A 16,156-nucleotide genomic window follows, 5' to 3' on the forward strand; every position below is an offset into this window, starting at 1 on the left:
GTCAATGGGAGGGCCTTAAACAGCCACATCAAGAGCTTTGCTCTGATTTTTACCTAATCTGGGACTTCCAAGGAATTTTGAACAGGATCCAGGCCCTTTTCTCCATTGTTCCTGCCATGACCCTGGCCCAGGCCCTCCTAATTTCTCCCCTGGTTGGTAACCTCCTAACTGGTATCCCTCCCTCTCCACACAGGCTGCCTACCCAGGAACTTTCTAAAATGCAAATATGATTGTGTCCCTTTCCTATAAAGCACTTGCATGGCTTCCTATTGCCCATGGGACAAGATCCTGGCTTAGGTGGCTTTGTGTGGCCTGCCCCCCTCCTTCTGCAGCCTCACTCCCACTGTACTTCTGCCCTCACTGGGCTCCCTAGTTTCCAAGCAGCCAGCTGTCACTCACTGCCTGTGTCCAGGCTTCTCCTTCCCTCCCATTTGCTGCTGCTGCCTGGTGAACTCCTATTCATCCCTCAAGACGCAGTGCAAATTCCTTGTGTAGAGAAGCATTCCTGGATCCTCCTGAATACACTATTATGCCTTGAATGTGTTTCTGTTTTAAAGCTCACTTCATGTTACTTCCAAAATACTGACTGCTCCCATGTTTTAGTGTTTATTGTGTGATAGGTACTGGCCCAAGCCCCGTACTCACATTATTTTATGTTATTCTCCCAGTAACCATGTGAGGTGTGTTCATTACGGTCCCAGTTACAGGTATGGGCACTGAGGCTCAGAGAAGTGGTGTGACTTGCCCAAGGCATGCAGCTGAAGGGCGACAGAGCTGGCATTTAGCCCAGATCAGTTCGTATCGATTTCTGCAGTCATTAGTCTCCTGCTCCCTGGACCCCCATTGTTGGGGGGCTTAGGAAGTGTTGAGCATTTGAGGGAGCAGTCAAAGGAGTGGATGCAGCAGGATTGCTATGGTGTGGACAAGATGGGGAAGTGGAGGGAAGTTCAGTGAGGGCAGGGGCTGGGTTTACTCTGGAGCTAAAATGATGAGAGACTATCAGCCCAGCTTCCCACAGTTAGAGGGTTTTCTTTCTACCTTCCTTTCCAAGTGGCAGCCTCTGGCCACCTGGGGAGAGGCCTGTGGGACTCCAGGCTAAGCAGGTGGCATGGTGACAAACACCATGGCAACCTGCCTCCTTTCTGGGGCCTAGAAGGGAGGGAGGACCTGAGAGAGCACAGGGTGCACACTGAGTTTTCTGAGTGAGATCCTGAGAGGTGGCTCCCTTCGGGCCTGGGTGGCTTCTGCCCTCGCATGAGGGACCCTGCCTGCAAGGTCCCATCCCAGTAGGGGAAATGCCTCTTCCACTTTTGTCCCTGATGAATAGCTGGCTCTGGGTTCCCAGGAGACTGTTAGCTGTACCCAGGTACAAATGCTATCCCCTTCCCTCCCCCACGCCCGGGAGGAAGGAAGAGGGAACTCAAGAGGAGGCAGGTGTGGGGTTGCCAAGCAAGGTAGTGACAGGGACAGCTGGGACAACGCCCTCATTGTAGCAAGGCCACACACAGCTCTAAGACAAACCAGGCATTTTGCCTGCTTCCCAGGACTGGGCCTAGCACTCTGCCTGGACCTTCCTGGCTCCTTAGAACACTCACTCACGCTGGCTTGGAAGAGCCCATCCTCAGATATGAGTCCTGTCTCTGCTGGAAAGTCTTCCTGAAGGCTCAGCCTCCTTTTTGTATCCTCCCAAAAGCCAGAAGGGCAGGGGCGATGGTGGGAGAGTTGTTAGTGAAGCCAGGCTGACCAGAAGCCAGAGCATGTCACACCTGCAGCTGTGTGACCTTGGGCCCAAATGCAATAACAAAGCCGGCCTTGAAGGATTGCTGCTTGAAGTAATGGGCCAAGGCAGACGAGAGCACTCAGCATGGCCACCTTACCACAGAAGGATTCAGGCAATGGCAGGTGATCCTTGGAGCCCTTACCCATGTGTCCCTCTGCACCCTAAGCTGTCAAGATCCTCCTGTGCCCAGGAGGCAGTGAGCCATTTATGGCCATCCTCATAAGCGTGGAGGAGCACCGATGTCCTCTCACCCCCAAATCACCCCTCCTCCATGGTTCCTGCTCTAGGGGCCAGCCCTACAGTTCCAGGAGGCCCTGCCTGGGTGACTGGGGCATGATGAGTAGGAAGCATTGCCAAGCTGGGGCAAGCAGCTCAGGTGACAAGCGTGGTGTCGGCAGGTCCTACAGCCCAGCACCCAACACCTCCAGGCAGACAATGCTGGCTGTGTCCAGACCCTCCAGGGGAACAGGCCGTGTTCTATGTCCCCGCCAGGAAACAGGCCATCTGAGCAGTGCCTTTGTCCACTCAGGAGGCAGCCCTGCCGCTGGCTGGGATGACCAGGCTCCGGGGAGGCCCTGACGTGGGAAGGGGGTGGTCCCCAGGCAAGAGACTCTGGGGTTTGAGATCCAGCCCCTCAGCATCTGATGTTGACCGGGTTTCGATATTGGCTCTGCCACCCACCTGGGATGTGACTTGGCCAAGTCCTTCCCTCTCGGTGGCTGGATTCTTCATCTGTAAAAGGGGACTAATCACAGCACTTCCTCATAGGGTTGTTGAGAGGAGTCAATGGCATAATGTACGTAGTGTGGTTGGCACGAGGTCTGGTGTGGAGTGGGGCTCGGTGAATGCTTCCCTCCAGCATGGGGAGAGGGCCGGGCATGACATCCTCAGCCAAGTCTCCTGGAACCCAGGCTGCTGTCCCCAGTCCCTGCTGTGAGCGTAGAAGGAGGGGACTGAGGTCTCTGGAGCTGGCACAGGACCAGCACATTGGCTGCAAAGAGCCCAGGTTCCCCACTCTGCCCCAGACTCCAGTAACTCTGGGCTAATGCCCAGTATAGCCCTCCTCCTCACAACAGCCAAAATCCAGCCCAGCATGGGGCCTCTCCTCTCCTGAAACCCTGGAAAGGCTGCCCTTGGAGCCCAAGCCTCTACCCAGGAAAGAAGCCTGAGGACTCGGGGTCAGGAACCAGGGCTTGAGTCTACCTGCCCACTTAGCAAGAGACCCAGTAATGGGTCTCTAGACATGAATGCTTCCTCCTGGGTCCACCCACTGGGACACCCCCAGCGGAGGAGGGCCTCTGCTCCCATCCATCCCAGTGCTCTTCTGCTTTAAGTCTGTGCCCCTACATTCCTGGTAGATGCCAAAACCAGCATGCGCATTGCATGGGTGGGTGCAGATATGCCTGTGTGCTGTGTGGGTGCGGGAGGGCCTGGCTGCATGTCCTGCGCCATGGGCTGGCTGCCTGAGCACATTCATGGAGGCACGTGTGGCACGTCTTGCAATGGCAGGGACATGGTACCTTCTCGTGTTGGTGTGTATCCATATGTCTTTCTACACATGTGCTGGTATGTTGGTCTGTCTTGTCTCCCCTGTAGACGGGAAGCCCCGAACCACGCGCCAACTGGGAAGGTGATGGTCGGCGAGACCAGCCCATCCTAATTCGGGGTTCCTGGTCCTGCTCCAGGAGTCCTACGGCCTGCAGCCCCTACCAGAGAGGGAGGACTGAACAGCAAGGGGGTGTGTGGGTCTGAGTATCAGGGTCCAGGGGAAGAAGCAGGCCTGGCTTGTAGAGTAGAAGACTCAGTGCCAGCAGTCAGGAGGCCCTGCTCCTGAAGCCTCTGTGACCTTGGGCACAGCCTTAACTCTGTCTGGGGCACATTCACTCATCTGGAGAACACAGGGTTGGACTGATGATTTTTAGCCACTCCTGACAGTTGTGGTTTTAAGTTGGGTGGTGGGAACCTGTGCACCAGCCCCATTCAATTCACTGGTGGAGGCAGCCGTGGCCTGCCAGGCCCTCGCTCCTGGGGTGTCCTGCCGAAGGGTGAGAAGAGAAGCCATGCCGGGCAGCGGCCCCAGCGAGAGGATGACGTGGCCTGGCCCGGCCCTTTCTGCGGGCCCCCCAACCCGCCCTCTCTCCTCAGCCCCTGGGATACCACCCATCCCACCACTTACTCGGACCCGCAGCCTCATGGCCATGTCCCTGCCGGGAAGTCGACGGACCTCCGCTGGATCCCGCAGGTGAGTCTCCCCCTTGCTCAGAGCCTAGGCTTCAGAGGGCGGGAGGCGGGCGCAGGCCTCTGTCCACCTGCCACCGACTTGCAGTGTGTCTTTGAGCAAATCATTTCCCATTCCCATCTTTAAAATGGGCTTGCTAACACCTGCCTCCTCCTGGAACTGTTCAATGGCTCAAATGACACAGAGTGGATGTGAGAGTTCTCGGAACGCGTGAACCACTGGATTCCTACCAACAGTAGCATCATCAATACTGTTTGATTTTTCACAATGACTGGAGGGGAGTCGTGCAGTCATCCACTCAGACTCACCTGGTGTCCCTTGATTTTTACCCCCGGGCGTCCCTCCTCCTGTCCCCACCCCTGTATGCCCCATTCTTCTCCACCTCTGTCTCAGTCTATGCAGGGATCTCCTCCCCTGGGTTTGGGGAACCCCAGAGGTTGAGGACCTTGATAAGCACATATGAGGCCCCACCCTTGCCCCGCAGCCCTGCCGGCCTTCATTCTTGTCCCTGGGGAGCCAGGAGGACCAGCCTTCTTCTGGTTTTCCATCTTGATTTGCACTGTCTGTTCTGTCACCCCTGTCTGTGCGTCTCTCTCTCTCCCTGCTTCTCTCCCCTGTGGTGACCCCAAAGTGGGGGCACTTTGGGCCGCAGCGGCCTGGCAGTGTTCGCCCAGTGTCCGCAGCTGCCCGCCAGCCAGAACGAGCACCTGCCTCTTCTTCCTGCCTCCAGGCGCACCTCTCCACCCGTGAGCGTACGGGATGCCTACGGCACCTCTTCGCTCAGCAGCAGCAGCAATTCCGGCTCCTACAAGGGCAGTGACAGCAGTCCCACGCCAAGGTAATTGGCCCCTCCTCTCTGGTCCTGGCCCTGCTGGCTAGGAACAGGTTGTCCTGGGGTGGGGCAGGTAGGGGAGCAGGATCGTGTTCTAACCACCCCCGACGCCAGCATAGTCGCTGGCTGTGTGGCCTTGAGCAGGTCACTTCTCCTTTATGAGCCTCAGTTCCTGTCTGTAAGATGGATATGACAATATGCAGCTGTACATAAAAAAAAAAAAAATACAGTGGCTTAAACAAACCAGGGGTGATGCTTGCAGAACAAGGAGCCAGGGGTTGGCAGCTCCCTGAAGTGTCAGGACCCCATGCCTTCTCTCCATGCTCCACCATCCTTAGTGTACAGCTTTTGTCTTTGTCATCACAGGTGGCTTCTGTACCTCCAGGTATCAGGCCTGCCCTCTGGGAAGGAACAGGTGGAAAGGACCAAAGCCCTCCTCAGAGGTTGTTTTTCTGAGAGGGACACCTTGCCCCCAAATCCTGCCAGTTCTTGCTGGCTGGAACTGGGTCATGTGAATAACTCTAGCTGCAGGGCCAGTTAGTGTCTTCCCCAGAACAGCACCACCCCAGACAAAATGGGGGTTCTGCTAGGAAGAAAGCAAGATGAGTACTGGGAAGCAGCCTACAGTGTCTACCATCATGCACTTCTCAGGGGAACACTTTGAGAGTGGCGGAGGTGGAATTGGCTTGGAAGGCGAAATGTTATGAATGCAGCAGATGCCAAGTTGTAGTCTTGGGTGAGGTGAACTTGGACTCACAAAGCAGGATCATGTTGGAGAAGCAGGTGTAGGGGAGCTGTGGGTCCTTGAAGACCAGGAAGCAAGAGCTATCATGGTAGGCCTTGTCCTGCTTCCCCAGCATTGAAATACAAGTGAGAGGTTGGGGCATGTGGGGACGAGCATAGGCTCTGGATTTGGTCTCTTCCTGTCTTCAGCCTCCATTTCCTTTCTTTAAAGTGGAGCTAGTAACTCGGAAGCTTCAGTGACTTGATATCTACACACTGCCTGTGCATCCTAGTTGGCCGATAGTTGATACCTCCTGTTGTTTGAGCTTTGATCTGACTTAAAGCCAGGAGATGCCCGGCCTGCGGCTCCCATGGCTGGAGCACCTCCTGGGAGGGCTCAGTGGAGAGGATGTCATTTGTGTGACGCGATGTCCCGAGCCACTGAAACAGCAGCTCTTAGATTTCCATCATGACACATGTGAGGGGTAACACCCATGTGCAGGACCCATGCCCCAGCATCCTGGCTGTAACACCACCCCAGAGACTGGGAGACATAGGAGTAAAGTGTTAACTTACATTTTGAAATGTTAATTTACATTTTGAAAACCATATAATTGCCAACTTAATACTTTTCTATTAGTAATGGATTTTGTAACACATCTCATAACTGCAGCCCATGGAGATAATCCCAACCCCGGGGCTGAGAATTGCTCCCAGTCTTCTTACCCACAATGAAGGTTGCTGCCCCTGGGTGAGCAGTGGGGCCACAGTTAGGTCCCCTCTGCAAATAGCCAGGCTTTCCAAGGCAGGAATAGCTGAGAAACATGCACCGTAGCATATTTTTTTTCTAATTTTAGTTTATAGATATATGTATACATACATATATTTTACAAAGATAGAGCTAGTGACTAAAAATACGTATGTGTTAAATTTTATATTGGAGAAAAATACTCATGAAAGCAAAATGAAAAATGTAAAATAGTTACTTCCTCTCTAATCCTCAATCCTTACTAGTTTAGCTAATCTTGGTTCCCCCACTCCTACCACCCCTTGCCAAGGGGTGACTCCTCCACCCCTTGCCAAGCAGAGAGGAGACCTGCGTGACTTGGCTTGAGTTAACCTAGGGGCCATGAGGTGGGTACATAGAAGAAAACCATTTCTCATTCAACTTCTGTAACCACTTTCTCTTTGACAGTTTACGACTTAAAGTACTTTTTCCTCGGTAAACACTATACAGCATCCATGGAACTTTTAAAACTGCCTCCAGCTTGGCTGCTTCAGCAAATGGGCCTCACCAGGGCCTGCCTTTTCCAGGCTCATAAAGGGGCATTGCCCCTGCCTAGACCTGCCAGTCACTCTCCCCTCAAGGAGCAGAGTTGGATGGATGGGAACAAGGCCTGAGTCTCTAGTCGCGTGAGAACATGTCCAGGTTTTAAGCCAAGATCCAAGGTTTCTGTATGAGCAGAACAACCAGCAGCCAGGATGCTGAGAGTAGAGCTGGCTGGGCCATAGTCTGTTGTGGAGTTGGAGAGTTCTCCTTCCCTCTGAAAGCCTGGCCCTCCCTCCCCTACTGGCACCTGACTGCCCTCTGGGTGGCAATTCCTTCTCCTTTGCCCTGGTAGGGCACCATGTCAGTGCCGCCCTGTGCTGGGAGCAGTGCACGTCCAGCCTGCTGCCACCCCAGAGTACCGCAGTGGACAGGTCCCTGCCCAGAGCCGGCAGGTATTCACGTGTGTGCTCCCATGTGTCCCCCGGAGGTGAAAGTGTGAACATGTGCCTGGGCTGGTGCCCTAGTACCTGTGAGTAGCTGTGAGGCACAAGTGTGTCTCCATGTATGTGGGCATGTAGGTGCGAACGGACTGGGAATTGACATCCCAGGAAGTGTGTATGCATGTAGCGCACACCCACATGTACACAGCGGGGTTGAGGAGTGAGAGTGCCAGGGCGTGTGTGGAGAGAGCTGTGCCTGTGCCTGTCTGCCCTCCCTGTCCCCAGGCTGTGAGGGGTCTTGGTTCTAGAGAGGAGAGCTTCTGCCTCCACCTAGGAGATGTTTCCTCCTCTGAGGAGGTGAGTCCTTGTCTGCCATGCAGACCCAGAATCTGCCACTTACACCTGAGTTTCCAGCCTTCAAGCTCATTCTCTGGGTTGGAAGACGAGGTACCTGGGTTCTGGGATGCACCACTGGGATTGCCTGAGGGGCGCGGGGCAAGAGCTAACCTCTCTGAGGCCAGTGGCCCCTCTAAAAGATGAAGACAGTCCCTACTTCCAGGGTTGCTGGATTGACGGCATTGGTCAAGCGCTTGGCCTGGTTCCAGGCTTACGCGTGTGCTCTGGGATATATCTCCCCACCCAGCCATAACTAGAGCAGCCCTGAAGCCTGCATCCTGACACTGGTTTTCACTTAGAGGAACTCTACTGAAACCCATCTGCCAGAAGGCTGAGGGTTCTTCTGCCTTGTGTGGGAGGCCTGGCTTGGAGCCATCTGGTGGCCAGGGGTGGTGAGGCTGGCGTCCCCTTGCTCCCCAGAGGTAAAACACCTGTGCCTTGCCTGACCTCTTCCTCCCTCCCTGATGATGGGCATCCCCTTGCAGGCGCTCCATGAAATACACGCTGTGCAGTGACAACCATGGCATCAAGCCCCCGACCCCGGAGCAGTACCTGACCCCCCTGCAGCAGAAAGAGGTGTGCATCCGGCACCTGAAAGCCCGGCTGAAGGACACGCAGGACCGGCTCCAGGACCGGTGAGTGGGTGGCCACGAGCAGCCCTGGGGGCACCCCACCAGCTAGCTCCACACTCAGAGAAACCAGGGCCCTGGGGTGCCTCTTGGAAGGAGGAGTGGCTGGGGGTCTCCCAGCATCCATCTGCTGTCGCCTTCCCAGCAAAGCCTCTTTTGAGCCCACTTGCAGACCCTCATCCCCAGCAGCTACTCACCTTGACTGCTCCACCAGGCTGCTGGGGGCCAGGTGGGAGCAGTTTCCCATGAGGGCCTATCCTGTGGGGCCTCCGGCCTGTGCTGTCCTCTCCCAGCTACAGCCTGGTGGCCCCTCTGGCTACTTCTTTTCCTCTGGCTCCTGTCTTCCAGGAGTTGGAGCACAGGGCTTCTTTCTGACTTACTTGTCTCTCTTGTGGGGAAGAAACAACTCTTTATCCTTCCTTGCTTCTCCTGAGTGAGTCGCCAGAGGGCTTGTGGCCAACCTCGACTTCAGGCCCCAGAAACCTTTCTCCTCATCTACTTCCTGCTGTGGAGGATGATCATGAGAAGCCTTTTGCTGAGCTCTTCCCCAGCCCAGGTGTCTCCCAGGAGCCCCCACAGGCCTGTCTGAGCTCATTCTCAAGTGCTTAATCCCTACCCTCCCAGCTTCTACCCTCCAGCCCAGTGGCTTCATCTTTGTGATCTACACTTCAGGGTGGTGATCTCCCATTGTCTTAACTATCCTTCTCTGGACTGTGTCTATGCAAACGTGCAGCCTATTGTGAGCTGGACAAGGTGCTGTGTGGGGCTGGAGCTCAGAGCGGGCATGATGATCGCTCCTTTTTTCCTTTCTTTTTTTTTTTTATATACAGCAGCTTTATTGCAATGTAACTTGCATACCATACAATTCACCTATCAAAAGTGTACAGTTGGATGATTGTTAGTACAGTCACAGAATTTTGCAACCATTACCACTATCTAATTTCATAAATATTTCTATCACCTCAAAATAAACCCCATTCCCATTAAACAATCACCCCCAATTTCTCTCCAACTGCCCTACTTCCTGGCAACCGCTAATTTTTCTGTCTCTATGGATTTGTCTATTCTGGACATTTCATATAAATGGGATCACGCTGTATGCATGACCACATCGTTCTTGACCACAGCTCTGCCAAGCAGCCAACCCGGTTTGGATTGGTTGTGGTTTTAAACTGCAGGCGGTTACGGGTAGCATTCAGCGAGCTTCATTGTCTGCAGAGCGAGGATTTCTATTTTTACTTTCCCTCATCTTCCCAGTGATGCCCAGGACCTGCATGGCCTTTTGCACTAATGCCTCAGGGAGCAGATGGCCCATCTCCCAGCTTCATTTCTAGAGCCAGCCCCACGGCTTAGAGCAGACCATCTGCCCTGTGTGGTTTGGGCAGGATGCCCTGGCGTGGCTTTGCCCACACCTGGACTCCCTGGTCACTGTGGCCTGTTACTCCCACAGGAACCTATGGCAGGTCTCCACATTAAGTATTGTCAGTCTCCCCACACTCTGCATACTGAGTTTCATGCCTGTGCTTCCCGTAGTGGCCCACCTTCTGTTCCTCAAAGACACCATGTGCTTTTGCACCTCTGTGCTCTCGTATCTGTGTCCCCACCACTTGAGATGCCCTGCCCCCATCTTGCTCCCTGGGCAAACGTATCCTTCAAGACGCACTTCAAATGTGATGCCCACTGAGGCATGGACAGGGCTCGAAGCCATGGCTCCCTGGGGTTTGGCTGGGCCCCAAGGAGAGAGAGGCAGAGACTGGCTGAGCGGATCATGCCCAGTTCCTTCTTTCAAACTCACTCTTTCTCCCAGGGTGAGGTGTGAGTGAGGAGCAGGGTGAGAGGCCAAGAGGGTTACCTAGAGTGGGCCCCCCACCTGGAGGCAGGAAGGGTGAAGACCAGGTATCTCCTGCTCCCCAGTACCTGTTGCCTTGTCTGTTATTGGTACTCTAAGCAGCTCCAGCTATGTCCTGATGGGTAGGTGGGGCCTTCTAGGTGATACCATTGCTGACCTTTGTGGCCACTGCATCCCCTCAGCCCCCAGTCCCTCCAGCATATTGTGGAATGAGATTCCTGGGCCCATTTCCTGAAGGAAATTTCTGATCTGGTTTTGAAAAGTATATGGTGCTTGATCTGGGACAGTCACTCTGCTGGGCTGATAAACCCCAGAGTGACAGCCACGGCATTTGTAGATTTTACTGATGGGAATGTAGGGTTTAGGCTGAGGGGGCTCATGCGGGCTGCCACTAGGAAGTGAGCACAAATGCTCAGGACAGGGTTTGACGTCTCCTGGATGCTTTTCCTTCTTCCTCACTAGTGTTAATCAGTTGCCTTCTGTCTCACTCTGGTTTTACCTCTAGATCTGATGGGATATTTTTCTAACTTACCTCCCTCCCCTTGCACCCCTGGATTCATCTGTGACTCGGGAATTTGAAAAGCCTGAGCCTTTCTGGACAAGAGTCTGCTGACTGTCTTGTTCACCTGGTGCTTGCCCTTGTCTCTTAGGAGTAACTCTGTGCCTTTCTCATTGATCTTTTCAGCCTTTCCTCTTTAAGATACAAAGATACAAGGAGATACAAAGAAGAAGCTTCTAGCATGGAGAGATGAGAGTCACCCTGTTCTCATCATTCTCCCCTATTCCACCCACCACTTCTCATTGCTGTGCATGAGGGATGATGTAAAATCATCAGCCTCCCCCAACACTGAAGGCTCATTTCTCTCCCCAGGGGTCTCTGGCCAAATATTCCTCCACTGAAACTTTCTGCAACCTGCTTTAGTAGGAGGCTACATCACTTTCTATAGAGCAGAGATTTTCTGCCTAGTTTTTGTGGTTTCACATTAAGATTTTATTAGGTTTTTATAGGAGTAGCTATAAAACTTATAAGGATCTTTGTTGTCTAGTCTCTTCTCTAGATGATGGATTTGAATGTTGAGAGTCGTCTACATTCTGGGGAGGGGATTGGGGAGGGAATACGAGTGGCGTCTCCTCCGACCTTTCTTCTCTCTCCAGGCGGAGGCTTCTACTGTCTTCACCCCCCAGCCCCTCTCCCCAGCCACTCTCATTCCCACCTATAATGAAAAGGCGTTGAGTTTGTCCTTCTGTTTTGGGCTCTGAGCCACAGCAGCACAGGGCCCTTCATCCTTGGCAACATTTTCCTCTCCTTGCCTCTCCTTGGTGGTGACAGACCAGGCAGGCGACAGACCAGGCAGGCAGGCAGTGAGCGTGTGTGTGTCTCCTCGGCTCACAGGGACACGGAGATTGATGATCTGAAGACGCAGCTGTCACGCATGCAGGAGGACTGGATTGAGGAGGAATGCCACCGCGTGGAGGCCCAGCTGGCCCTGAAGGAAGCCCGAAAGGAGATCAAGCAGCTCAAGCAGGTCATTGACACTGTCAAGAACAACCTGATTGACAAGGACAAGGGGCTGCAGAAGTACTTCGTGGACATCAACATCCAGAACAAGAAGCTGGAGACGCTGCTGCATAGCATGGAGGTGGCCCAGAACGGCATGGCCAAAGAGGATGGCACCGGGGAGTCAGCCGGCGGGTCCCCTGCCCGCTCCCTCACCCGCAGCTCCACCTACACCAAGCTGAGTGACCCGGCCGTCTGTGGTGACCGCCAGCCGGGCGACCCCTCCAATGGCTCTGCTGAGGATGGGGCAGACAGTGGCTTTGCGGCAGCCGATGACACACTGAGCCGGACGGACGCCCTGGAGGCCAGCAGCCTGCTGTCGTCTGGGGTGGACTGTGGCACTGAGGAGACCTCGCTGCACAGCTCCTTTGGCCTGGGCCCCCGCTTCCCCGCCAGCAACACCTATGAGAAGCTGCTGTGTGGCATGGAGGCTGGCGTGCAGGCCAGCTGCATGCAGGAGCGTGCCATCCAGACAGACTTCGTGCAGTACCAGCCTGACCTTGACACCATCCTGGAGAAAGTGACCCAGGCCCAGGTCTGTGGGACAGACCCTGAGTCAGGGGACAGGTGCCCAGAGCTGGACGCTCACCCTCCGGGGCCCAGAGACCCCAACTCAGCAGTGGTGGTGACGGTGGGTGACGAGCTAGAGGCCCCAGAGCCCATCACCCGTGGACCCACCCCACAGCGGCCTGGTGCCAACCCCAACCCTGGCCAGTCAGTGAGCGTGGTGTGCCCCGTGGAGGAGGAGGAGGAGGCTGCCACAGCCGAGAAGGAGCCCAAGAGCTACTGGAGCCGCCACTACATCGTGGATCTGCTGGCTGTGGTGGTGCCAGCCGTGCCCACGGTGGCCTGGCTTTGCCGCTCCCAGCGGCGCCACGGCCAGCCCATCTACAACATCAGCTCCCTGCTGCGGGGCTGCTGCACTGTGGCCTTGCACTCCATCCGCAGGATCAGCTGCCGCTCGCTGAGCCAGCCCAGTCCCAGCCCGGCGGGCGGCGGCTCCCAGCTCTGAGGAGGCCCATTCCGGCCACGGCTCCTGCAGCCTGACCACTGATTGTAGGGATGCCGTCCCCCTCCCTTCTCCCATGGGCATCATCTTATTTATTTAGTTTTGGGTGTGGAACTGTTTCTTTTTTTCAGGATGTTAAAACAGTCTCGTGGCAAGAGCAGGGGTTGGAGAAAGGCATCCCAAAGCTTCGATGGAGAGCAGGGAAGGCAGCCCCAAGGCAGGAGGCACACCGGCTGGACAAATCGCAGGGAGGGGAGGGCGCGAGGGCCCTCTGTCCCCCTGGCCCTTCAGACAGGGCTGGCCCTGCTCAGGAAGCCTCTGGCTGTCTTTATCTGGAGAAGCCGGGCTTGAGTTGCCACAGGCCCTTGCCCTGCACCGTCCTGTCCAGTGCCCTGCTCACTCCATACCTGCTCTTCCAAGCCACCTTGCCCTCAGCCCAGGCTCCTGGGCCAGCGCTCTCTCCTCAAATGGAAGCAGCCATGGCCTAAAGTGTAGATCACTGACCCAGGGCTCAGAGCAGAGGCTGGAACCACTGGGCTGGGCCGGCGTTCCAGCCTCCCCAGACTGCTCCCCACCTTGGGACTCAGGAGCTCGGTCAAGGCCATAGGCTGGAGGAGAGACGGGGCTGGGCGCAAGGTGGCGGAGGGCAGTGTGGGTTCTGTGTCTGTCTGTTCATCCCAGGCCTTCCCATCATCCCTTTCCTCTTGGCACTTCTGGGTGTGTCAATCATTATTCCTGTGAGGCAGCTAAGCCCGGCAAGCTCAGTGCTGGGGTAGGAGGGCCTGCCTGAGTCCCAGCTCCCAGCTGGAGAATCCACCAGCACAAGAAGAGGAGGAAGGGGGCAGAAGCCCAGGGGGGCTCCCTCAGTCTTCCAAGGTGAGGCCGTCTCATCTGTAGGCTGGGAGGCAGGGCTGGACTCAGGAATCCACAGCTTACTGAAAAAGCCAGAGGCCATGACTGCCCCCAGGAACTTGCCCCGAGTTTCTCTGGGGCCCTCAGGCCCAACTTCTGCTTTGCACTATGTTCATTTTGGGGTTGGTTCTCAGCCATCCAAGGGTCTCCAGTGAGATGGCTGCTTGCTGTCTGAGATGAGGGTTCCTAAACCTTAAACCTATCTGCCTCTGGAGGAGGGTGGGGGACTCTGGCAGGATGAATCGCAGGATGGCGTACTGAAGCCACGATGTTCGTCCAGGCCAAAGCACGGTGTCCTGGGATAGGTTTCCCAGGCAGGGGCATGGCAGAGCCGGCAGGCACCCTGCAGCCTCCCTGCTCCCAGCCCAAGGCCAGTCGGCCTGGGAAGTTCACTGCCCCAACTCCTTTCCCGGGACCATATTGAGTCCCCCAGCCACGCTGCTGACATTCTTATTACCTTTATTATCTTACCAAGTAAACTCACTCCTCTTCCCCCACAGGGGTTACAACCATCTGGTTGTCCCTCCCACTCTTCAGAGGCGAGGCCCCACATCTGGGGGGTTGGAGGGACCCTGTGTCTTACTCGCCCCTCTAGCCTAAGGGCCACTCTGGTTCTCTGCCAAGGTTGCTTGCCCTCACCCCAATGCTCCAACAGCCATTGCCTGACTCATGGGCTCTGCCCTTCTCTTCGGTGCCCTCCACGCGAGGCGGGGCACCTGCATGCACTGGGAGGGGGCAGCTGGACCAGCCCTCGGTGCAGGAGCCCCCCTCTGCCACATGCTTTGTGCCTCCAAAGCTCCCCCCGCCTTGGTCAGGGCCTCAGACCAGCCATCCTTTGTGGAATATGCCCCAACCCAGCCAAACCAAACCCAAATGCCTGAGGCCTGGCTGGGGCTGCCCCCGCAGGACACTGTGGCCATGCCACGGAGGGGGCAGTGGACAAAACCAATCCAAAGCCAAAACAGGACTGGCCGCGGACCCAGCCTCCTGTGCTGCGCGCTCATGGAGCTGCGTAGTCTCCTTAGACATAGTCAAAGCTTTGCCAAGAAAAGAAATGTATGAACTATATTTGACAACATAAAATCTCTCTATTTTTCACCATTGGAATTTAGTCAAGCTTCAAGCCCCTCTGCTCCTGTCTGTGTCTTGCGTCTGTGGCCTTCCTGTTGTGTCTTGTGTTTTGGTGGATGTGACAGGGCTGGGGCCACAGTCTACTCTGTCCCTGCTGCTAGAGAAGCCACCTGTGGAGGAGTGGGCTGTGGTTGGGCCTGAGGCCTGTGGAGGAGGTGAGTGTAGCCAGCAGCAGCCCTCTGCTCCTATTCTGGCCTGAGACCACCAGTGTGGGTCACGAGGGCCCTGGCCCACAGTGTTGAGGGTCCTCTCTTTCGGGGGTTCTCCTGGGGCCTTTGATGGGCTTTTCTTCTTGTCAGTGGAGGAAGCAGCTCCCCACTCAGCCCTGGGACAGGCCCTGGGACTGTGGCAGCCAGTGGCCCTTGCCCAGCTCTGGAGTGTGTGTGTGTGTGCTCAGATCCCGCATCTATGCAAAGGTGCAGGCTGCCTGTGTGGCTCCAGGCGGTGGAGGTGCAGCAGCTGCTGCTCAGGCGCCATGCCCTGAAGAGGCAGGGTACAGATGGGGCTGGGAGGGCAAAGATGGGGTGGGGCCTCCCCCTGAGAGAGCTCACCCTCCACAGCGACCCTTTTCCTTCCTGCCTAATCCCATTGGGCTGCGACCTTTTCCTCCTGCCCTCAGTTTCTGAAACAGAAATCTTTGGGGCCTCCCCTTTCCCCAGCGTCTGGCCAGAGCTGATGAGGTCCTGAGGAACAGCGTCCCCAGGAACCACGTTCTGGAGCCTGGTGGCCAGACGTGGCTTCTCCTGAGTTCTAGGGCTCGGGCCAGAGTGGCCCTACTGCCCGGCCAGTCCAGGCTCAGGCAGGAATCGAACGCTGGGGCCCGGGCTCTGCACAGAGAGCTGGGCTTGAGTGGAGTCGATTGTAGATTTCTCCCAAGGGGATCACTTAGCTTCTCACTGACACACCCTTCCCAATTGCCACTAGCACAGGGGTATCTTACAGCACTTTGGGGAGGGGTGGGACAAACTGCAAGGTTCTGGGGCCAAGGCCTACCCAGGGGCCTCTGGCCAGAGAACTCACAACCCCCCTCTGACCTAGGGGACAATGCAAACAGGTCACAGTGCACTCCCATATTATGCCATCCCTTTGACGAAGAATTCAGGGGATGTGGGAAGAGGGGAGGCGGGGAGGGATCTTGACTCTTGTCTCCTTTGTCCTTTTGTTCAGACAGAGTTGTACCTGCAGCAGACAACTCTGAATTAAAGCATGAAAACACAGCAAGCCCCTTGGCCTGTTTTCTTTATACCGGGTGGCTCTCTAAGGGGGGCAGTGGGAGGGTTCACAGCGTCTTCCTTCAGTACAGGGACCACAGCACTCGCACAGGAAAAAGCCAGGCAAGCAGCGATCGCCTCTGACATGCAGGGAAGCAGAGAGCTGCGCGGGGCTGG

At 55.8% G+C, this 16,156-nt stretch overlaps 1 protein-coding gene across 3 annotated transcripts in view; it reads left to right on the forward strand.

Annotated features, from left to right (window-relative positions):
* The window catches only part of SNPH (syntaphilin), a 41,894-nt gene extending 25,909 nt beyond the window's left edge, over nucleotides 1-15,985 (forward strand). The window contains exons 3-6 of one of the 3 annotated variants that reach the window (XM_037995067.2): nucleotides 3,377-4,022; nucleotides 4,750-4,857; nucleotides 8,166-8,315; nucleotides 11,552-15,985. In XM_037995067.2, coding sequence (XP_037850995.1) covers nucleotides 3,841-4,022; nucleotides 4,750-4,857; nucleotides 8,166-8,315; nucleotides 11,552-12,728 — 1,617 coding nt within the window. In that variant the 5' untranslated portion in view covers nucleotides 3,377-3,840 and the 3' untranslated portion in view covers nucleotides 12,729-15,985. Of the gene's footprint in view, nucleotides 1-3,376; nucleotides 4,023-4,650; nucleotides 4,858-8,165; nucleotides 8,316-11,551 lie in introns of all 3 variants that reach the window. The other 2 variants (XM_007962670.3, XM_007962689.3) reach the window with 2 other exon arrangements.
* The last annotated feature ends 171 nt before the right edge of the window (nucleotides 15,986-16,156 follow it).

The sequence above is a fragment of the Chlorocebus sabaeus genome, chromosome 2 (genome assembly GCF_047675955.1).
Source record: "Chlorocebus sabaeus isolate Y175 chromosome 2, mChlSab1.0.hap1, whole genome shotgun sequence".
In the NCBI taxonomy this organism is placed as follows: Eukaryota; Metazoa; Chordata; class Mammalia; order Primates; family Cercopithecidae; genus Chlorocebus; species Chlorocebus sabaeus.